The sequence below is a fragment of the Podarcis erhardii genome (assembly GCF_964252035.2).
Source record: "Podarcis erhardii genome assembly, chromosome: 1".
Lineage (NCBI taxonomy): Eukaryota > Metazoa > Chordata > Lepidosauria > Squamata > Lacertidae > Podarcis > Podarcis erhardii.
The window spans coordinates 35,878,637-35,903,466 of record NC_138497.1 but is presented as its reverse complement, the minus strand read 5'-3'; the positions used below and the strand labels follow the sequence as shown (position 1 = coordinate 35,903,466).

The 24,830-nt window shown below is 42.4% G+C and overlaps 1 protein-coding gene and 1 long non-coding RNA gene across 4 annotated transcripts in view; both read left to right on the top strand.

Annotated features, from left to right (window-relative positions):
* The window catches only part of AKAP6 (A-kinase anchoring protein 6), a 239,361-nt gene that overhangs the window by 141,841 nt on the left and 72,690 nt on the right, over positions 1-24,830 (top strand). For all 3 annotated transcript variants that reach the window (XM_081857580.1, XM_081857579.1, XM_081857578.1), the window contains exons 8-9: positions 8,965-9,113; positions 22,295-22,415. In XM_081857580.1, the coding sequence (XP_081713706.1) occupies positions 8,965-9,113; positions 22,295-22,415 (270 nt within the window). The remainder of the gene's footprint in view (positions 1-8,964; positions 9,114-22,294; positions 22,416-24,830) is intronic.
* Positions 15,506-17,571, top strand: LOC309351766. The gene is made up of 3 exons (XR_014160968.1): positions 15,506-15,643; positions 15,765-15,815; positions 16,251-17,571. It is a non-coding gene; the product is annotated as an uncharacterized lncRNA (long non-coding RNA).

The window sequence follows — 24,830 nt, the reverse complement described above, 5'->3', positions numbered from 1 at the left end:
TGATAACTTAATGGATAGGAAATATTGAAAATAAAAAGACATGCTGCCTTCATCACTGCATTGCTGTGATAAAAATTGTTGTTGTCTTTAAACACCTCCTCTTGCATTAAAATCTCCTTCATTGTTGTAAAGTGAAAAGGGATTTTGTTTACTGCCTTCCAGACTAAGGCACAAATAGTGTAACTATCAGAGTGTTAACAAATTTCCCAGCTGTCATAGATGCTTACAATTCAGCAAACATCTTTTAACAGCACAGCTTTAAAATTAAATTTTCCAAACATTATGGCTAATGCTTTAATGGTATGCAAATTGCCAGGAATTCAGCAGCAGCAGGGATGCTGACCTCTCAACAATACAAATAGTTTATGTATAGAAAGTTATGTTTTCTAAAGTGGGTCTGGATGTTACAAAAAGCTTTGCCCCAGTCTCACATGGGTGGGAGTGGCATATATTTGCGACAGCCAACAGTATGCAGGACACCCCAAGTTTCCAGTGTGGAAACAACCTGAGCACCCCTCTCCCTCTGGGAGTTTCCTTTGGGTGTTGCAAAAAATTGCTGCCCCTTGATTGAACAAGTCACTAGCCTACTGATAGGCAGCACTTCTTGTAGCTCATCTGAAGGTGTGTTGTGAGTTTTCTCTACATCTATTTCTAATCAATGCTTCAGGAAGTGAATACTGTCACCTGAGGCTCAGGTGGCCTCAGTAGTGCAGAGGACCTTCCATCAGCTTCAGCTGGTGTCCCTATCTGGACAGGGATAGCCTAACTTCTGCAGTCTATGCTCTGGTAACCTCTAGGTCAGGCTCCCCCCAAAAAGCTCAACAACTCTGGTCAATCCAAAAGATAGATCACTGCCAGTTTTTTTTTATAATGGGAGTAAATCGCAGTCTCTTGGGAGTTGGGCAAGCCTGCTTTAGGTTATACTACTGCAGTTTGTTATGCATAGGGCTGCCTCTGCAGGTGTTTCAGAAACTTCAGCTGGTGCAGAATTCAGTGTCCAAGTTGCTCACCAGGGCAAGGCGGTTTGAGCATATAACACCAACCGTGGCCCAAATGCACAGGCTGCAATGAGTTTCTGGACTCAATTCAAAGTGCTGGTTTTAAGGTATGAAGCCTTAAATAGCTCAGGATCGCAATATCTCAAGGACTGCCTCTCCCCATAAGGAATGACCTAGACCCTGCAATCATCATCAGATGCCCTTCTTTGTGTGCCTCCTTTGTGAGAAGTTCAGAAGGCGGCCTTTTCTGCGATGGCTCCCTGCTTATGGGCTGCTCTCCTCAAAATCCAGTCTTCATGTTCCTCTCTATCAAAGAACAACATCGAGCAAACAATTTCGTTTGTTACTATGCTGATTGCCTAAATATTTTTATTAACCAACCAATATATAGGACTGATGAGTGATCTAAAACATCTTTGCCCTTTTTAAAAAAATAAAATAATGTAAATCATCTTCAGTAGATTTACTCACATCTCTTTTTTTGGCAGTGCAAATTTTCTTGACTTTTTGTATCCTACAGTGGCCTCTGAAGAATATAGGATTTATTTTTATTTTTTTGAAATTTAAACCAATCAATACCTACTTGAGGTTTTCAAAGCCTCTCTGGAATTGCAATATCAGTAGAACATGAACTGTTGGAGGGGGTGAGGGAAGTCTTATGTACAGCCGCTCTGTGATAGATGACTGCATATAGAAATCAGAAATATCTGTTTGAAGCTCGTATCTTCCTGGATTTGTGCATGCTGAAAATGTTTGCAGTAGTTGAACACAAGAGTTACATTTAAAAATAGTTGATGGAGAGAGAGAAGGGAGAAAAAATATACTGTAAAATGATAAAATTGGACATTTTTCCTAAGGGCAGTTGTGTACTTTCACTGGAGCTCATGGAAGTGAGTGAAATAAGGATTTGGCATCTATAGGGGAAGCAGGAAAATAACAAGCCACAAAAGTGTACCAAAGCAAGTATGTTTGGGCAGTCCCAGGATGCAAAAAAAGAAAAAGAAAAAGAAGGTTAAGAGCTCCCATACAATAAATATAGAGAATGATATGCTGATATGATATGATATGCTGCACTCAAATTTAGGTATTATGAAGATATCTGGAATTCTGGTGAGCGTAGGTATCTTCTCCCTCCCCCCCCTCCAGTATCTTAAAGGTTTTGTTTATTTTGTTTCAGCACCTATAGGTTGAATTCTTAAATTTGGGGGGGGGGGTGAATAGCATGTGGTGCAGTGAACAAACAATGGGTTTGTTCAATGCCATGTGAACTGACTTCTGTACACATAACAAGAGTTCCCATTCCTCTCCCCCACATTGTACCATCCCCCTAATCCCCTTCTGTTTTGAGGGTCCCTCAGCCCTCCTGATGAGGGCTGGACAGGGGAACGAGAGGAAAAACAATTCCCACAGCATGAGCAGAAGTCCATTCTGCTGGTAGACAGGATCCTTGGATGTCACCCAAAACCACGCATTGCCTGTAATTCCTGAAGGAGCATCAATAAAGCTTCAGTCATCATTAAAACAATCAATAAAACACAGGCAGAGCAACAACATAAAAATATACAAGTTAGAATAGCCACGATCAGCTGGCTGCAAGTTAGTAAGCAAAGAAAGCCTTTGAAAAGGCCAGAACTTCACCTGACAGTCCAAAAATGCTCAACGTGAAGGTCAGATGAATCTACAAAGGAAGTCACATAGAAAGCCTAGCTTTGCACCCTTACAGGCTAACATTTGAGAAATAAGAGCAGAACATCATCGTAAATGGAGGGAATGGGAAATATGGGAGGATGGACCCCCTAAGGCAGCCTTCTACAATCTGGATGTTTTGGACTACAGTTCCCATCAGCCCCAGGCATCATTACCAATGGTCAGACATGATGGCAGCCCAAAGCATTAGAGGGCATCAGGTTAGGCGTGCAGGCTTTAGAGTATTCCGGTTTTTCAAAGTCAGCATCAGCACTTTGAACTGGGGCCAGAAGCAGCCAGCCAGCGGGTCTGTAGCAGAATGGAAAATTCTAAGGCATTATGTATTCCTTCACATTCAGGCCTGGAAACACATGAAGTCTGCCTTTGAGACCGCTTGGGTCTAGACTACTACTGCAGCCTGCTTTCTGTGAACTTAGAAAGATTGATTGGTTGAGGTGAATTTTCCTTGATGAAGGTTTGGGAGCTACACCTCATGCCAAATAAAGCTAACCAATTTCTGATTGGATTTTCCAGGCCTCACTTCTAGAGAGAGAGAGAAATGTAGAGATTAGGAGAAAAGCTAAAAGGGGAGACATACTGTGTGTACTTTGAAAAGAGAATGGGGATTAAAATGTATAGAAGGTATTTCTACACCACAGATATGAAATTTCAGACACATACACACAAACACACAGTCCAAGACACCTTGAATATGAGAAAACTTTTAAAGAATAGTTATGCCCTCTCTTTAGACATAAGTGTACCTCCAAATGGTTATGGTATTTTCAGATCATTCAGAATATTGGGGCTGTATATAAACAATATAATTATAAAATTCTGAAGGAGGGATGTGAAGCTGAAATTTTAATACAGGCCAATCATCCAATCCAGAAGAAGTCAAGCTTCATGCAGGACATAATACTATGGGAGTTAGCTATTGATTGATTGATTGATTGCAAGCATATGCCACCATGTTGCCAAGATCCCTGAGGCATTTTACAAAATATACTAAAAAGAAGAAACATTACCAAATATTTAGAAACACTGTTTTCTCAGGAGCTGAGGACATGAAGTCCCTGACTTAGGCTTTTTGTCTTCTGCCTTCCCTGAGGGCATAGTGATGTACGTGGACCCAGAGAAGATAGAAGGTAGCTGTTCCAACATTTATCTCAGTCAGGTCTTCTCAGATGCAAATGGCAGCATCAGTCCCCTGTGTCAGACTTACTCTCTCCAGCTATTTCAGGATGAGGCACTGCCAGCAGCTAAGAAGATGTATCAGCTTTTGTAGAATGCAAGAGCCATTTACTAGTTGCATATTGACAACAGCAATAGAAAGCTTTATTCCAGAAGATACTTAATTTTGGAACTTTTTCAGCTACTGACAACATGTTAATAATAATGACGATATCTAAAATGCAAATGCAGTGTATTTCTGACAGGCATAAATCAGAAGTCGCAAAGTATGTTGCGAACAATGCCAGATAGCCAAAACTATCAAACCAATAAACACTGGTGATTTGTGAGACACTTCTTTGAGAAAGAAATTTAATTTGTTTTCCACGGAAGAGAAATTACCTGGCTCGCTAAGGGAGCATCTGATTTTCCTTTCTTTGTACTCATTAATGGAGTTTTCTGGAATCTGTAGACATGAGTCAGCCATGGAATGTGCATGTGTGTATTCATATGCACACATGATCTATCTGTAGTCTTACCCTTTTAATTAGTTACATCATTCTTTGACAATGAATGATGCTGCACTAAATTAAAAGTATGTTGGAACCCTCATATTATTTGGTTTGATTATTTCTATAGCATACTTCTACTGCAAGTTCTCCACATCATCTATTTATTTATTTATTGGCTTACAGTATTTCTGTCCCGCTTTTCAGCTCCACATTGGAGGCCACAAGGCAGCTAACAACATCAGTTAAAATGCTGAAAAGCAAACAGGCAACCCCAGTGCAGTGGACAAAAGACAAAATGCAAGAGTAGTGAGCAGCAGCAGCAAATGATTTAAAACAGGCAGCAACCATCAAAGCCACAGATGTAAACTTTGGGTACGCTATTGAAAAGCATACCTGCGTACACACACACACATGTACATACAGGTTTCAATTGGTGCCCGAAGGAATATCAGGAGGTAGCTAGGAGAAAGTCTCAAAGAAACAGATATTCCATAACCTGACTGCCAAGAGGGCCCTGTCCTCTCTGACCCTCAGTCACACCTTAGATGAAAGGAGGGCATGCACACAGTCCAAGGCACTTGAGTGAATATCCCTTTCTCTAGAAATGTGGCTTATGATTAAAATTCATGGAGGAAAAGGCTATTGGCTACTAGGCCCTGCCTCCACAGTTGGAGGCAGTAATTCTTCTGACTACTAGCTGCTGGAAACCACAGAAGGTGAGAGTGCTGTTATGCTCAGATCCTGCTTGCAGGTTTCCCACTGGCATGTGGTTGGGCACTGTGAGAATAGCATGCTGGACTAGATTGGCTGTAGGCAGATCCAATGGGCTGATTCTGGTTCTTCCTATGTTCACATAGCAGCTCCTCCCACTCTCTGAAGACCAAAGAGTGTGGAAAGGTTCATATGGTAGAGGTGTCCCTTTAGGTACAGGGGTCCTAAACCATTTAGAGCTTTAGAGAAGAAAACCAGCACTTTGAATTGGGATCAGAAACTAAAAGGGAACTGTCAGGACTGGTGCCTTTTAACATATATGGACCCCGTTCCTAACTGCTGTCACTTCCAATTTATATTACCACCTCTGAACAACTGAGGTTAGGATTGGAGCCTTGGGCAGTGCTGCCAATCCTATCTGCACAGGCGTTTCCTCATTATAGAAGAGAAGGCCTCACTCTGTGCACATTGCAGCTGATGGCATAAGTTGTGGCCTTAGAAACAGTGGGATACCAAGTCAGATCATTTATCCATCTAGCTCAGTATCTTTCACTGACCAGCAGCTGTTTTCTAGGATTTGCAGGCAGAAGTCTTCTCCAGATTTACCTGGATGTACTAGGGGCTGAACCTGGGACCTTTGCACACAAGGTTTGTGCTCTACCACAAGCTTTGCATGTAACAAACTGCTACTTTAGGCAATGGTGAAGTGGACAGGGAATGCAAAGGAGCCCAGCTTCTGGACATGGAGGTCATCTGTCAGAGCATCAGGGTAATGCAGGGGGGACCTTCCATGTTCTGGCAACTGAATCAGGTGCTAATGAAGTTTTCAAGTTTGCTTGTGACATATTAGCATAGACAAAGTCAGAGAATGAGAATAGCAATCAAGTAGAGGTTGAGTCTTTTTTTTTTTCTTTTTCTTTTTTGACGGGGTTCCTTCTTCACACTGCCGGTTTAAATGGAGACACTTCTTTGCACGATTGTTTGCATTTTGTAATTAAAATCTAAAGACTGCATTTCAGGGGACTGAAGACCTTTGGTTAAAGGTCAATGGGTTTTACATGCTGCAGTCAGAAGCAAGCATCACTAAGTTCAGTGGAACTTACTCCCTGGAAACTATACACAGGATCTCAGAAATGTTGATCCTAATAAATTGGTTGTTGTGCTATGTACTGCTTTTCTTTGGTGTGTGTGTTTGCTTTTCTGTGTGGCAATAGATCAACATAGATGCCTGCAACTTTGGACAGTTTCGGACATTTTTGAATAGTCACAACCCCTTCTCAGCCTGCCTTGTAGCCCATTAGGTTCTACACCTCTGAATCCCTTTATTTATTTATTTGTCGAATTTGTACCTCACTCTTCAGGCTCCTGGAGAGGCTTACATATAATCAATTTAAAAAAGACAGTCCCTGCCAGCAGGCTTACACTCTTTAAAAAAACACCCCACTACACACAAGGGAAAAAGGACACAGAGTGTGGGTGGGAGGGAGTTGAAGCTTGCTGTCATTTTAATTGGCGTGTTTGCATTTTAGTAGAGTGTGTTGTAACAATACCATATTGGCCCCAAAGTGCTCTTGAGCTCAACTTCGCTTCTGTAGTCCTCCCAGCAATCCAGGGGCAATTACGGCAAATGGCCAAACCCATCCCCATGTCATCTGGTGCTCTGAGCTCAAGAATCCAACTCATCAACACAGCTGCAATAGATAAAGTACTTTATTCAATAGGTTCTGAAGCCAGATGTTATTCCACATTCTTTTGACCAGGAAATAGTCTAAAAGAAAACACCAGCGCTAATCTACTTCATCTTGCTTAAAGTTCAGGTTGCTGAGTAATCTTTGGGAAGGTTTGATTGGTGCAGTGAGAATGCTATGCCTTTGTTTTTATTTACACCATTAGTCAAACAAACACTTGAGCAGAAAGAATGAAATATGAAGCATTAGGTAAAGGGACCCCTGACCATTAGGTCCAGTCGTGGCCAACTCTGGAGTTGCGGCACTCATCTCGCTTTACTGACCGAGGGAGCCGGTGTACAGCTTCCGGGTCATGTGGCCAGCATGACTAAGCTGCTTCTGGTGAACCAGAGCAGCGCATGGAAACGCCGTTTACCTTCCCGCTGGAGCGGTACCTATTTATCTACTTGCACTTTGACGTGCTTTCGAACTGCTAGGTTGGCAGGAGCAGGGACCAAGCAACGGGAGCTCACCCCATCGCGGGGATTTGAACCGCCGACCTTCCGATTGGCAAGTTCTAGGCTCTGTGGTTTAACCCACAGCACCACCCACATCCCTTTTATGAAGCATTAGGCTAAACAGAACATAAATTCCACAGATGAATAAGTAAGTCTTGGGAACACAGGCTGAGCATTAGTCTGTGTAACCTAACATTGTCTACACTGACTGGCAGCACCTCTCCAGGGCAGAACAAAATTATATATACACTGCCTTCATTGCCTTAAAATGCAGATAAACATTGCCTGTGCCCCCACAAATATTCTGTATTTCCAAGAAGCCATTGGGAAGGACAATTCAAAGCCAAGCCCTTGCTGTAAATCTGCCTCTTTGCTGAATCCTGATATGTGTCTTTGTACATTTAGAAGATTTGGAATATTTAAACAATGGATGAAGAGAAAAGTGTTTACCTGTGGAGCTGGTTTTGTAGGAGGACAGAGGACAGCGTCCCCCAGTGCACATCCTCATGTGCAGTCTGATAATACACAGAACTTTTTCATGAATCTTCCTTATTCACTTCAGTAGAAAGGTGTCTTTGAACGTACACCCCTTTGCAAGTTCAGTCTGCCCTTCCTTTGACCCAAATTGGGAAGTACTTGTGGACAAGTGATATTGAGTGTGTGCCAGAAATCCCACAGTGCAAAAATATGTTGGCTCAGGACAAATGAATCTGAGTAAACTGTAAGCCAGAAATAACTGAAATCTGGATGATATGGCTCAGGATAGCAATACCTCAAGGACTGCCTCTCCCCATATAAACTGACCTGAACTCTGCAATAATCAACTGAGACCCTTCTTTGTGTGCATGAGAGGTCCAGAGGGGGCCTTTTCTGCAGGGAGGTTCGCCTGGCACCTTCAATATATGGTACATCTTTACGCACCAGGCAAAAACATTCCTCTTCAACCAGGCCTTAGGCTGATTAATAGTCTACAGCCTTTTAAATGTGTTTGTGGGGGGTGCATTGTTGTGTTTTGTTTTTAACTCTTTATTTTTTAAAGCTATTTATTTTTGTATGTGTCATTTGAGCAGCAATGACTCTTTATGGTACCATTTCTTTTTTTCAAATTATTCCCCTTCTTCTCAGGAACTGTGAAGTCGTCATGTACCACGGCTGCTTGATAGCATCTCTGTTCCTAGATAAAAACACCACTGTGGTGTAGTGGGGGTCATGCCAAAGCCAACTGCTGTTCGTTTCCAAGAATCTCCTTTTAGAAAATGGTCTTGAAGATTTATAATGCAAGGAGATTGGAAATCAAAATATAATATCAGCAATTGTATGAACTTTTGATGATGTTTATGATTACTGTGATTTGTGATTTTCTTTTTTAAAAAAATTAATATTGTATTTTAAATTGTTGTAAACACCACACCACCACCACCGATTTTATGGTGAAGGGCGGGTAATTAATGATAATAATAATAATTCTAAACATACCACATCAGATGAACAGGAGTGTTTTGTAGGCTATTGCCCTTTTAATTTTACACCAATTTAATGTATAAAGAACCACCTAATCAATATTAGGATAATGTTTAATACCACTATGCATTATAACTTTGGATTGAGTGCTCATTGGGCCCCAAAGCAGCGACTTTATACATGTATTCCTTGTGAATGAAAACAAAGGATTTTATTTCTTATTGTTGTCTTTTTCTAGGCTGAGGTTCAGCTATGCTATCTGGAAGCACAAAGAGATGCTGTTGAACAGATGTCCTTAAAGCTGTACAGCGAGCAGTACAACAGCAGTAGCAAGCGAAAGGAAGAGTTTGCGGATATGTCAAAAGTTCACACAGTGGGAAGTAATGGGTAGGGAACTATTCTTTTTGTTGTTTTATTCTCAGTGATCAGTTATCTTTTTTAAAAAGATTATCTTCTCTTCCTTGCTCCTATGTTATTCAGGAGGATTTTTCCTGCTAAGCCAAGATTCTTTCTCTCCCAGATACACACACACACACACACACACACACACACACACAAAGATCAATGTGTTGTGACTCATTGCCCGACATCAATTGATCACTGTATGGACAGGCTAACCAGAACTGCTCATTATTTCAAGGAGAATGCACAGAATATCCTCAGACTTTCTGCGTATGGTACATATACAGCCTGGGCTCTTTATTTCTTTGGATTCCCCAAGGTTCTCTAACAGCATTTTATCAAAGACATAAAAAAAACTCCCCCCAAGGATTGCTTTCCTGGATCACACAAAATGCCTGTCTTCTCCAGAACTTTTTCCTCTATCGGTGGCCAATCTGATGCTCCTGAGAAACTCACATCCAGACATGTTGCTTCGTAGCACCGGGCAATTCATCAGCAACCTAATTTCCTTGCAACTGTGAAGTGAGTGGGCCTCTGAGCCATTCACTTTGGAAGCAAAACGGGCCCATCTCAAAATAAACAAAGAAAACAGGTTGCTACATAACTCAGCAAACATCCTGAGTATGTGAAAGTGCATTTCCTTTTAAATTATTCCCCCAGCCCCAAGGGAGCAAGATAATTTTAAAACAAAAATGGAAACTGTGAATGTGTGCAGTTTCCTCCTTGCGTTTCCTCAGTTTCCGACACACACGCTTGCCTCTTTCTTTTTAAATCCTCGGAGTTGCAGGCCAGGCCAGTGAACACTCAAAACTGACAGAGGGTGTTCAGCTATTTATTTATTTTTTATATCGCTGCATATTCCAACATGAATCTCTAAGCAGCTGACAGATCCCAAACAAAAAGGAATCAATATAACAAATGCAATACAAGTTCCACATTCAAAACCAAATACGGCTGCTACTGCTGCTACTACTACAATGACTTCTGCCACTACTGAAATGACTACTATTCCACATTTTAAGTATATTTTTTTGGCATCCATCTGTTTTGGTAGACAATGGAAGAGTGCGCCTTTGAGGGTAAAGTCAAATTGTTGGGGCGTTACAGCACCTGCTGTGGCTGTAGAGACCAATATGGGAGAGATTTATTTTGCTGCAGCTGGGGCAAATGAAGGTGTTGTTTCCCAAAACTGCGAGAGAAGTCCGTGGAGGTGTGTCACGAGGGAGGAGTTGAGGCTGGCTTTTAACAGTGCTGTTGGCATTCTGTCCTGTCCTGAGATTTAACCACATAACCGTGGAGTTGATGGCGTTCTTCAGCTTGTCAAGGAAGGGAGGAACATCCAGCTTTTCCAAGTCTGGATGCTGTCAGCTGCTGTGTCAGCGACCATGTTTTCCTCCAAGTACAGTTCTTGATAGTGCTCTTCCCATCACTTAATCTGCTTGCTGCAGTCTGTGATAATCTCTCCAGATTAGGTTTTCAGTGGTGCAGTTTTCCTGAAGGCTTCCTTCATGACTACATACATATTGTGAAAGTTGCCACTGTCAGCAGCGAGTTGAATGGTCTGGTACATCTTTAGCCAGTAGTCATTGGCACATCATCTGGTAATCCTCTAGGCATCGCTTCTTGCCTTTCTCAGTGCAGCAAGCAACTTCTTGAAGGGTGTAAACTTGTAGTTCACAAGGCCCTCGTGCTTTGCAGCAATAACAGGATCCATGTCCTTAATGCCAGCCTCAAACCAGCCAGGGACCTGCTGCTCTCCTTTGCCAAAGGAGGACATCACTGTGTTGTAGGTTGCCTCTTTGATGTAGTTCCACCTTACTTCAGTGCTGTCTCTTGGGAAGTTCAGTAGAAGAAGAAGAGTTTGGATTTGATATCCTGCTTTATCACTACCCTAAGGAGTCTCACATCAGCTAGCAATCTCCTTTCCCTTCCTCCCCCACAACAAACACTCTGTGAGGTGAGTGAGGCTGAGAGACTTCAGAGAGAAGTGCGACTAGTCCAAGTTTACCCAGCAGCTGCATGTGGAAGAGCGGAGACACGAACCTGGTTCCCCAGATTACAAGTCTACCGCTCTTGACCACTACACCACACTGGCTCTCTAGTACCTGTTCGTCGGAATTGGAGAAGCATTCACAAAGCTGGCTGTTCTAGCAGTGTTGATTCATGTCCACACTTCCTGCTTTGTGCTATGTAATCTATTTTGCTGGAGAGGGATCTTGCTTGTCAACAGGGACTGATCCGTGTTGCAGTCAGCACTGTGGTAGCTCCATGCAACATGAACACAGTTCAGGGCCGATAGCCTGATGACAATTAAGTTCAGCTGGTGTCATTGGCCTGACCTTGGATGCCTCCAGGACATTTGCTGTTTTGCCTTGATAGAGAAGAATGTGCCTAGTTCCTCGTAGAATTGGCCTTTGGTCTGTACGTCAGAGCACATAATGGGAGCACAGATGCTCAAGATGTTAACCGAACCAGAGGAAAGCAAGTGTTCTGAGCCCTTGGTCAGCAGTTCTTTTGCAGACAGAAGAGGGTTCTTCACTGTGAAACCTATGCCATGGATGCCCTCCTTGCCAGAAAAGGGTGTAGTTCATCTCTCAGAGACAGCCATTTGATGTGAGTCTGGTCTCCTGCAGAGCAGCAATATCAGTGTTGAGTGTTTCCCTCTCACAGTTAATGATGGCTGTGTTCCATTAGTCATTGACCTGTGTGCGGGTCAGCAATTTATTGACCTGGGGCTGCCTGGCTTGATGACCACTTCTACCGACAAAAGCAACCCATAACGCTTGTACCTTACGCCAATCAGGTTGAGCTTATAACTCATAACTGATGCGTGCAGCATTGTTTTTCCTGCATTAGCAGCACCAACGTGACCTCTCCAGGACGCAAACCAGGGCAGTGAGTTTGGAGGTCTTGGGCTGCCCAGACAACACAACTTCACCTCCTCCATCTAGCTGTAGTCAAAAGGAAAGGAATACATTTGCAACCAGGTTGGCTGCAGGAGCTGCCGGAAGGAGGGACTCCACTCCAGAATTGTGTAGAGTTTTCTCCTTACCCTTTTCTTCTCCCAAAGGTGTCCCACATGACAGCAAATATGGATTGTTCCTCAGAGTTTACCCCCAAAGGCTTTCTCACAAATGAGTATGGCTGCAAGGCAGCAGAGTTTTAGGATCAGATTTCCCCTTCTCCCAGATGGTCTACCTTCCCAGGTAGAGGAGCCCCATCTGCCTCTCATTTCCCTCAACAGCACATGCATTAGATATACATTAAATTATATGCGCTAATAAATGACGATAGATGGTGCCCAATAAAAAATCAGCACTTTTTCTTTCTTGTTTTAAACACAACTGCCCACAATGTGTTTTAGTGTATCTGGATTTAGTGGGGGAAAGTAGAGTGCCACTGGGATGAGGAGGACATTGTGTCAACGCCAAAAAAAGACAAGTGAGGGTTTCGGGGTTTTTTACATTTTAAGTAACCTGGTTAATAAATATCTCTAAACAATGCATGTAAGTAAAACAATTAAAAATCACAAAAACAAATCATATGGAAAACATCAGACTTTATAAAACCCAAAATAATTAGGATGCTATTCAGCTAAAATTTACTGTGTGTTGGCCCACTGAAATTAGTAAAGATTACTAAGAGCCATTCATTTCAATCTACTTTGAGTAAAACTTAGTTGAATACCACCTTTTGGTGGTATTCCCAAACTCCAGTGATTGACATCAGGGGAGGGAGGTGAGATTATAAATAGCCCTCCTGCCTCTCGCCCCAGACACATTACCATGACAGAGCATATGGTCCCTGTTGCACCACACCACCACCAGTGTATAAACTTCACATAGGGACACTACAGGTCAGGTGACAAGGCATGCATTATAGAGTTACATCTCCCTGACCCCATGTCACTCACACTTTTTGCTCACGAGGGGGAACTTTGGGTGAGGGGAAACTGTGAAGAAAGAGCACTTTGGACAAGATGAGCTTGAGCTCTTGGTACAGCAAACTAAATATGACATAATAGGCATCACTGAAACCTGGTGGGATAAGTCCCACGACTGGAATGTAATAATGGAGGGATACAATCTATTTCAGAGAAACAGACCAGACAAGAAAGGAGGAGGAGTGGCGTTATATGTCAGGGATGTGTATACCTGTGAAGAGATCCAAGATTTAGAACCTCAAAGCCAAAGTGAGAGCATTTGGGTCGAAATTAAGGGAGAGAAGAATAACAGGGACCTCATTGTGGGAGTTTACTATAGATCCCCAAGCCAAACGGAGGACATAGATGATGCCTTCCTGGAACAGATGGCCAAGCATGCAAAAGGAAGGGAGATAGTAGTAATGGGGGACTTCAATTACCCGGATATTTGCTGGATGTCAAACTCAGCCAAGAGCATAAGGTCAAACAGATTCCTCACTGGCCTTGCAGACAACTTCATTGTCCAGAAAGTGGGAGAAGCAACAAGAGGAGCAGCCATTTTAGATCTGGTCCTAACAAATGTTGATGACCTGGTTAGTGGGGTAGAAGTGGAAGGATCATTAGGCACGAGTGATCATGCTCTTCTGAAGTTTACTATACAGCGGAAAGGAGCAGCCAAGCATACTAGGACTCAATTTCTTGACTTTAGGAAAGCCGACTTTATAAAACTTAGGGAAGTGCTGGGTGAGATCCCATGGACAGTAATATTAAAAGGAAAGGGAGTTCATGATGGCTGGGAGTTTGTTAAGAGGGAGATAGTAAAAGCACAACTTCAGGCAATACCAATGAGACGGAAACATGGAAGGTGCCTAAAGAAGCCAGGGTGGCTATCTAAAGAACTTTTAACTGAGTTAACATTAAAAAAGGATGTGTACAAAAAATGGAAAAGGGGGGAAACCACCAAAGAGGAATTCAAACAAATAGCCAGCACGTGTAGACACAAAGTCAGAAAAGCTAAAGCACAGAATGAACTCAGGCTTGCTAGAGAGGTTAAAAGCAACAAAAAAGGCTTTTATGGCTATGTTCGTAGCAAAAGGAAGAACAAAGAAACAGTGGGGTCACTCAGAGGAGAAGATGGTGTAATGCAAACAGGGGACACAGAAAGGGCTGAACTCCTCAATGCCTTCTTTGCCTCAGTCTTCTCCGATAAAGAAAACAATGCCCGACCTGAAGAATTTGGAGCAAATGATTCAGCAGAGGAAACACAGCCCAGAATAACTAAGGAGATAGTACAAGAAAACTTGGCTAGTTTAGATGTATTCAAGCCTCCAGGGCCAGATGAACTGCATCCAAGAGTATTAAAAGAACTGGCAGATGTGATCTCAGAACCACTGGCAGTCATCTTTGAGAATTCCTGGAGAACAGGCGAAGTCCCGGCAGACTGGAGGAGGGCAAATGTTGTCCCTATTTTCAAAAAGGGGAAAAGAAAGGACCCAAATAATTACCGCCCAGTCAGTCTGACATCAATACCAGGGAAGATTGTGGAGCAGATCATTAAGCAAACAGTCTGTGAGCACCTAGAAAGGAATGCTGTGATCACCAATAGTCAGCATGGATTTCTGAAAAATAAGTCATGTCAGACTAACCTGATCTCGTTTTTTGACAGAATTACAAGCCTGGTAGATGAAGGGAACGCAGTGGATGTAGCCTACCTTGATTTCAGCAAGGCATTTGACAAGGTGCCCCATGATATTCTTGTAAAGAAGCTGGTAAAATGCGGTCTTGACTATGCTACCACTCAGTGGATTTGTAACTGGCTGACTGACCGAACCCAAAGGGTGCTCATCAATGGTTCCTCTTCATCCTGGAGAAGAGTGACTAGTGGGGTGCCACAGGGTTCTGTCTTGGTTCTGGTCAGACCTCACCTGGAGTACTGTGTCCAGTTCTGGGCACCACAGTTCAAGAAGGACACTGACAAACTGGAACGTGTCCAGAGGAGGGCAACCAAAATGGTCAAAGGCCTGGAAACGATGCCTTATGAAGAACGGCTAAGGGAGCTGGGCATGTTTAGCCTGGAGAAGAGGAGGTTAAGGGGTGATATGATAGCCATGTTCAAATATATAAAAGGATGTCACATAGAGGAGGGAGAAAGGTTGTTTTCTGCTGCTCCAGAGAAGCGGACACGGAGCAATGGTTCCAAACTACAAGAAAAAAGATTCCACCTAAACATTAGGAAGAACTTCCTGACAGTAAGAGCTGTTCGACAGTGGAATTTGCTGCCAAGGAGTGTGGTGGAGTCTCCTTCTTTGGAGGTCTTTAAGCAGAGGCTTGACAGCCATATGTCAGGAGTGCTCTGATGGTGTTTCCTGCTTGGCAGGGGGTTGGACTCGATGGCCCTTGTGGTCTCTTCCAACTCTATGATTCTATGATTCTATGATTCTATGATTCTAAGAATGCCCCTAGGGACTTGCACACAACAGTCATGTTATTGGCCTAGCACCAGAACAGGACCTCACCTCTGGACCAGATGCAAACGCCTTTCAGCAAACTCCACTCCAACAACTGGATGGGCCAGGCAGAGCACCACACTCAGGTGAGCAAGGGAAGGGGGGACATTTGCTGTAATGCATATCTGTTGCAACTTTCTCACATCTCTTCCTTATTCCTTTATTAATACTCTTGTCTCATGGAACTCCCATTCCCTCCATCAACAGAGAGAAAAAGTGTTCCCGACACCCAGGAGAGGCACTCAGCCCCACTTACAGGTAAGCCCCACTCTGGGGTACCAGGAGCACCCCACACAGGTAAACAAGGGAAGAGAAAGAAGTGTGCTACAAAGGATGACTGGCCTGTGATTGCCTCTCATGTATCTCCTGGATTGCTATAAATGAAAACTGGGTCTTGCCTTAACTATATTGCTCCTAGTGCTCTTCCTGTCAAGTAGCAGGGAGCAGTGCCTTCCACAGAGGGCTAACACTGCATACAGGTGAGCTCTCGATTGGCCAAGGCCAGGTGCTCTATTCTAAACCCTTGCCACCAATGGGAGGGAAGGCTGAGGTATGAGCAGTGGCACCACCTTCACTGTTTCCTCTGCTCTGTTACAGCCACCTGTGTGTACCTGGCTCCAGGAACTGTGTTTTCCAGCTGCTGATCATTGTTTGTTGCTTGCTGTCTCTTCCACCCGCCTTTGCTCTACACAGCCCATTTCCCAACAGGAACAGTCAATTGGGCCACCCTTTCCTGTGCAGACCACGAGGAGCTCCACCCCATATCCAACAAAACTGACCTGCATACAGCCATTTGAGAAAAGTCCATCTACTCACACCAGGCAGCCTGAGAAGCTCCATGCTAGACCAGCGATGGGCGTTCCCAACAGGGAGATGAAGCCACGAAGGGCACCACACCTGCTCTTTGCCTCTCTGTCCTCCACAACATCCTCACCGATGTGAATTGTTGCCAACCCTAGTCACCTGTATTTACCACACAGATTGTTTCTGTTCCACTAGGGGCTGTACCTGGGAATCCTCTTCTGATACCTCTTCTGACTCAGAGTGGAGCTCTCAAAGTGGCATGGGGAAACACATCCCCAGGCAGTCTTCATCAGCCCTCCTGGACAACCCAGCATAAGCTAAGGGAAGGGAATGCTGGGACTGTGCAGGAAGCCCTGCTTGTTGGGTAGTCATGGGCAGTCATTCACCAAGGAGGATGGGGCAGCTTGAAAAGGAGCAATGCAACCAGCCAGGGGAAGGAGGTGGGCAGCCATTAACAAAGGGGAAATGTCAACATGTGACTGGCAGTCAACCAGGACAGCCATAATACATAGTTGCAGAAGCAGCTGGGGCCAAGGAGTTGCATGTTTGAGAACGTCTGCTTGGACTTTGACAGAGCACATCATGAGATTCCTATGACGACTACATGATTGCATATCTTTCTTCCATTGGAAAAGGGGGAGCAGAAAAGCTTTACCCGTGGTGGGATTCACGTCAGCTCATGCACTGGTGTTTTAGCAGAGCGCACCATGGGGTTCCATTGGCACCACCTACTGTTCCTACCTGATTGTGTTGGTTCCACATTTGGGGCATGTAAACGTGACAGACATAGTCTCTGGTCAGCTTGTGTACATTGGCACCAGTGCAACCATGTGACATGTGGACATGTAATTGGTGGGTTCTGATGGTTTTTCCTGGAATACCTGAATCTTATCTGCTGGCCTTTCTGCTGCCTTTTCATTTTCTGGAAGTGTGTTTTCCCCCACATTCTTCCCAGGCATAGCTGGTATACAATTCACTGGTCATTGTGTAGTAGCAGCATATGTTTTCACCCAGCATAAGGAAAGTATAGATTGTTCAGGCCAGCTCATCTTTCTGCCCCTTTCTCTCTCTTTTGTATTGTTATGTGAAAAACCTTGTTTCAGAACTCTGTATACCTTGAGCTGTTTTGTGGAAAGTTGGAACAAAAATCTAAATAAATGAATCTTGTATACTCTGCCCACTTCTTTATATCGTTTATACAAATGTCGCTGTCTTTCACTTTGATACTTCTCCCACCCCCCAACTATAGATATATATAGATATTTCTTTCTTTCTTTTTACTCACAGAAATTGTTCTGGAATTTCAGTCATTTCTCTTTTTAAATGTTCTTTCAATATGTTTTCTTCCACCACTGTTTTCTTGATGCCAACACTTTTATTTCTTCTAGTTTCCTCTCCCACTTTTACTCATTTTTTAAAAAATTGATTGCTGCCTTTTCTCTCTTTGTATGATTCTTTTCTTCCCAGTACCATATTGCCTCTTTTATGCCACTGTTTCCCTTCTTACAATCAGAAGTTGGTCTGTTGTTAATAAGCTGCCCTTTCTTTCACAGAAGCTCAGTTTACAGATAACAGGTAACAGAGTTAGTAAATGTTAGAAAGTAATAAGTGGAAGAGTTTAGATAATATTTGAAGTATTGAAGGCTAAGCATCTTTTTCCAGGCCAAGACCTCACCTGGATAGGGGTCGGAAAGAATGGCAAAAGGTTCTGGAAGCAAGTCATTAACCCATCAATGAAAACCATCATCAGGGCAAATCATTTTTTGTCTGGTGGACAGAGGGAGGAGTTCCCATGGTTACCATGGGAAGAGAAAGGTTTAGGATTTCAGCTTCCATGACGTACGAAAACAGGGGAGGGGGCAGGCTGTGCCCACAGGAAAAAAAGTGTTGTTTTACATGAGGCTTGGATTTTTTTTCCTGACAAGGATCTTTGGGAAGGAGAAGGGTGAGGCTAGTACTTCAGGGGTAGAACCACCTTGGCAGGCTGGGATAGAGGCACAGAGATAATGTGCAAGATTCTTTGGACTCCAGTGCTGCACCAGTGTGAAGGTTGGGTTTCTCCTGAGATACGAATACTGTGAACTCTTTCTCCATTGAAAGCTTTCAATGTAAATATGTTTAAATAAATCATATTTCAAAGACACTGCGGACAGACTCCACCACACCTCATTTACCCAAAAGGAACACAGACCCTAGTTGAGTGTCAAGACCCCTTGAAACCTCATGCCCCACTTGTTGGCATGCAACCAAGGAAATGGGGGCAATTGACAGGCCCCCAGTTGGCTCCAGCCCACCGGCCGGTGTGCCGGGCGATCTTGGTGCATGAATCTGCGACACGAGCTTCAGAAGCTAGGGCACGCTACTCAGCAGAGAAACGCTGCGCAACAGAATTAGCAGGAGAGGCTGTGTGAGCATATTTACAAGCAGTTTTTTCAGCATACATCAGGACAAAAGGAAACATGTCTGATCTCCTTCGTATCCAAAGCAAGCAGCATAAGCAAAAGCTATACACAAACAGAAGTTCCCAGCAAGCTGTGCTGGAGTGTAAGCAGACATTTGACATACAACAATTCCACACGTCTGTTCTTAAGGTGGGACAGAATATTCCAACACCACTCGGCAGGGTGGCCAGTAACAGCAGGTAACTCTAAACCAAACCATGGCTTAGTGCAAGCAGTGGTGTAGGATGGGGGGTGCAGGGGGGGCGGCCGCACCAGGCGCAACATCTGGGGGTTAGGGTTAGGGGGCGCAAATCCACGGGTTAGGGGGCACAAATCCACGGGTTAGGGGCACAAATCCACGGGTTAGGGGGCGCAAATTACTTGCCTTGCCCCGGGTGCTGACAACGCAAGCTACGCCACTGAGTGCAAGCAAGCAAGTTTGCTGTTTCCCAGAGTGAAGAGTGTGCTATGCTCCTCCCTGGTCCTGCTGCTGCTGCTGTACACAGGGCTTAGCATTACATCTGAACTAGAGTTCATGGTTTGTCTGGTGAGACAAACCATGAGCCTTAAGTCACAAACAAAACATGGTTACAGCTTGCAGTTTGTCTAGAGTGAGTCAAACTGCAAGCCCAGGTTCAGACATAAATCTAGATGCCATCCTGGGTAGGATGGCAGCAGGAGGATCATGGGAAGAGCACAGTAACTACTACCTTTGCTCTGTTCGTTCATGCTAAGCCATGCTTAGCATGCATGTAAATTGAATCAAAGCCTCTAGTGGTCATGAATGGGCATACATCCTTAAGACCAACAGCCATTTCCCCCAAGTTCTTATTTTTTGTCCAAAGTCCCCTGCTTATGCATATGACCATGCGCTTTTGCCTTCATTTATTGCTAGAAGCTTAGAGCATACATGGCTAATAGTCAACTAATTTATTGCAACTCTCATAACAATTTTTTGAAGAACAGCTTATTGCAGGAAAGTTTAGGTAATAAGCATAGCTTATATCTAGGTTTTGCCAAAGTGAAGAAAGATCAAAATTTGTGGACTTGAAAGACCTTTGATCATTTTATGAAATCATTCTGGTTAGTTATATGATGCTGTATGAAGGTTTCAAAAAGGATGATATAAAATATAGCAGATGATTACTAGAAAAGGATGTTGTTTTTCTGTCCATGAATGGATTATTTTTGATGGAATACAGCCTTTCCTTAGTACTTCTAAATGGGATATGCACTTTAACAAAGAAATTATGCAAGCTGAATAACAATACTAGAAATTATACAGAATGTTAAACTTGAACAATTGGCTGGTGAAAATAATTCCACATTAATTTTTTGTTTGTTAATGGTACTCACAAGATGATTTTCTCATGAGAAAGACTCTCATGAATTTTCATTTTATACAGTGAATTAATGTCCACACCTTAAGAAATATGTTTGCATTCAGAGGATTAGGTGTGCAACTCTGCATTTATGATTACCTGTCCACCAAATTAAAATACATTCCTTACAACTCAATCCTGCAATCCGGCTGGTGGAACTAAATAAACTTAAACCACATTCGCTGGCTTCACAGTTAGTATGGTTGCAGTTATTGTTTTCGGAACACAGGAAGTTTTCGGAACACAGGAATTTATACCTTGTCTGAATATTGGCACATCTAGTTCAGCAATGCCTACACTGATTGGCAGTGGATCACCCAGGTTTGAGATGGGGTCTTTCCCAGCCCTACCTGGAGGTGCCAACACATCTGCTCTTTCACTGAGTTGCAACATCATCATCGATGTTTCACAATGGTGGTTCTGCTATTGAGAATGCTACTCAAAATGCCATGACTTTATGAGCTTGGCCAATAGGGCTCTTTTGCTGCCATCTTCTTGATTGGTCTTAGATGCTGCTGTGTTCTATAGGAGAATAGTCCTGTGGACAATTTTCAGGGTTTGTGTGTACTAGTGGTGGATGGCAAAAGTGGGTGGGGCAGCAGGTGTGATTCTTACCTTTGTACATAAGAGGATACTCCAACTAAACATGAGGAAGAGCTTTCTGATGGTAACAGCTGTTTGACAGTGCAATAGATTCCCTTGGAAGGTGGTGGACTCTCCTTCCTTGGAGGTTTATAAGCAGAGGTTGGATGGCCATCTGTTGGCCATGGGTGCTCTAGTTTTTGCAATGTCTCACCCATCTAGCTTGTTCAAGGGCAATCCTGTGACCTGGATGGACCAGGAATCCAATATCTGGGTTCAACCTTAAACTAGTTGTTTGGATTACTGTGATGCATTCCAAAATAGATTTTACTGTATATGCACGGGAGTTGAATCACAAATGATCCCATAGCTTCAATCATTATTGCAGAACTAACCCTAAGTGTGATCGTAATAGAAGCGTTATATGAGTGCTGACTTTGTTTTAATCTGGTTTAGCATCAATTGATGGCACCAAATACTTATATCCCAAGTATTAATATTGCTTTGCTTGCAGGATACACTGATTCCCTTGTGGGCTGCAAATAACATAATTTAAATCTAAATATACTAAGTTAATTAGTTTTGGTAAGCAATAATGCTACATACTATCATATGGTCCTTAGATTCATAATTATACTTCAAAGCCAAAGGTAAGGGTTTGGAGAGTGACAGCAGTTTAGCAAGTCTAAATGATTTTTTCTTTCTTTTAAGAGTCACTCTTCAGACATTTCTGCAGTTTTTTCGTGTGCACCTTCTGTTACTTTTTTCTTTTTTCTTTTCTTTTTTTGTATCACAGTGTTTTACTTATTCACTAGGCTTTCAATAGAGAATAACATTAATCCTTTTAAGCTCCTTATTCTAATGATTTATTTTCTTGGAAACCGTTGTGATCCTCCTTTGAATTTTAATGATTGCTGGCTATTCAAGGATTCATTGTTTTGACTTCCTGTCCTTACCTTTGTTTCTAACATGTCTGTAGGGAACACCTGTCTAATACTGTATCTGGCCTTGGTTCTCACTGGCTTACCATATTCACTCAAGCCTATCTTAAAGTGTTATGTTGAAATGCTAGCTACTCATGCATGAAAATAAACGTAGGATATATATTTGCAGAGATAGGCAGATAGACAGCAGAGGAATGGCTAAATGGATTGAGTCATTTTTTTCTGTGAAAGTAGTGTTTTTGGTGCAAATAATAGCACATAATGCTCATCGCAGAGAAGTTTGCTAAATATGTTAGCACTTTAAAACCCATTAAGCAGCCCTGTATGTAATTCCCATTTCTTTTAAAGTTTTTGAAGGAAAGAGAAATATGTCTGCTGTTGTTGACAGAATCTAGTATCGTTTGCTGAGATTTAGGTCACGGCTTATACTGGAGTTGAATTCTCATTTATCCTGTTGAAATAAAGAATCTCTTCTGCAACAGAGCTAGGGATATCATGCGTTTTTGAGAATATCTTATATTCTAATACAAGGTCTTAACAGCTATACCCTAGTATGCATAATACATTTTATTCCTTATCCGCAGCCTTTTGGACTTTGATTCAGAATACCAGGAGCTCTGGGATTGGCTGATTGACATGGAATCCATAGTGATAGACAGCCATGACCTGATGATGTCAGAGGAGCAGCAGCTGCATCTTTACAAGGTTAGCGCTTCCGTTACTGCCTTTACCTAGCTATAGAAGATCTGATTAGTTTGACAAGTCTTTCTCTCACAGGATAGCCCTGCGTTCATTGTATATATCATGGTGTCTATTAGAATTCCCTTCCCTGTCCCCAACCTCATTTCCATCCCCTCTATGCTGACAGCCTGCACCAACATCATAATTGTGAGAAAGTTCCCTTTATCACATTCCATTTGGTGCAATTCTATGGGAGGACAAAGATTTGTCTTTGGTGTGAATAGAAATAGATGAAACTGCATTCATAAGTAGACTGAAACAAAATGAAGAGGGGGGATGATAGTAGCATTTAGAAAATGTGTTTTGATTGGAGCTTTCGTCTGGTTTTATCTACCTTTCATGCCATGTTAGTAAAGGCGAGGGTGGGGGGTGCCTTGATTTAGCTTATTGTTTCAGGATATAAGATTTTTCCCATTCACTTTGCATAACGCAAATATTATTTTATTAATACAATGTGCCTTTAATGAATTAAGTACAGTAATGGTAAACTTGTGCATTGGTTGCAAATCTTGGGTTGCAGCCAATGTTAGCCATACCTCAGAGTAGCCCCACTGAAGTGAATGGAAATAGTTAACTTGTGCCATTAATTTCAAGGGGTCTACTTTGAGTAGGATACAACCCCTTGTGCCTTACAAAGAAAGAGAAAGGGGGGAAAGAGCTGTTTTCTGTTTCTGATAACTTTTGCTTAACAAAAAAAAAATTAAGATAACTTCTTCAAAAGCAATAATTTCACTTTTAACTCTAATTCTGGACTTTTGTATGTGATGTGGAGATTGGGGGGGAAGCATTTTGGGAGTGGAGGAGGGGCTTTCTACAGACATATCAGGATGTAGTAAATCTTCCTCATTTAGGCAATTTTTATTGGACTAATTTTGACAGTTGTCATCCTTGAATTGCTTTGAGCATATGGCATATCTCAAAGAGCAGATTGTGAATCATAAAAAATAAAATTAATAACTAACAACAGAATCAGCAACAGTATAACGACAAGGAACAACTACCCTCTAGCCTTTTTTTATTTCTTATGCAAGAAATGGCACACTCAAGGTCAAATAGAAGTTGTTTTCTTTCTTCTCTGTTTATTTTTTTATATATAATTTAATAAAATGTGAGTGTTTTTTAAAATAAAAAAACCACAAGCCACACAACAGTGTGATGTACCAGCAAAAAAAAGGTAATGCTATTCTAGGCTGTGATCACAGAAGTATAGTGTCCAGATCAAGGGAAGTTATAGTATTACTCTATTCTGCCTTAATCAGACCTTACTTGGAATACTGTGTCCAATTCTGGGCACCACAGTTTAAGAAGGATGTTGACAAGCTGGAACGTGTGCAGAGGAGGGAAACCAAGATGATCAAGGGTCTGGAAACTAAGCCTTATGAGGAGCACTTGAAGGAGCTGGATATGTCTAGACTGGAAAAGAGGAGGCTGAGAGGAAATATGATAGCCATCTTCAAATATCTTAAGGGCTGTCACAGGAGAACACTTGTTTTCTCCTGCTGTGGAAGGTAGGCTTTCAAAACTGTGAAATGGCTTCAAGCTGCAAGAAAGGAGATTCCGATTCTCCTTCCTTGGAGGTTTTTAAACAGAGGTTGGATGGCCTTCTGTCATGGATGCTTTAGCTGAGATTCCTGCACTGCAGGGGGTTGGACTAGATGACCCTTGGGACCCCTTCCAGCTGTAAGATTCCATGATTTAATCCTTTGTAGTTTCTGTAAGAACTTCCTATACAGAATACTTAAATACATGCACATGCAGGTTATTTGGAAAGCCAGCTCAGATGTGCCAGTTCCTCTGTGGACTTTCTATACAGCGGAGAAAAAATAAAAATCCATGCACAAGCATTTCACTCTCTACATTAGTAAATTCCGAGGAAAGCTTATTCACTTAGTCTGATTTGAGAAACCATTGACTGAGCAAATGAGTACATTTGATCGCCCATAAAGAGTATTGCTTTACTGACACAGGACATCATAGCAGGATTCATCATACCGGTAGTCCTTTTGACACCTGCTGAAGACTTTCTTATTCAGGCGAGCCTGCCCAAATGTTTATAAAGTTTGTAGGTGTTTAATTTGTTTTAGTCTATTTTATGGCAGTTTTAACCTTTTAACCTTACAGTTGTAAAATCTTCTTACTTTATCTTTATCTTACTTTATCTTTCTTGTAAACCACTTTGAAGTTTTTTCTACAGTAAAGTGGTATATAAAGTTTATTAAATAAATAAATAGCAGTATAGCTTAATATATAGTGTTGAGCACTATATATTACACCATTGCCTTTTGTAGAATAGGGATTGTGTCCAAACCCTCTACAAAAGGAGGCAATTGAGAAAAAAGAAAGCATGATAAGATAGACATACAGTGGTACCTCGGGTTA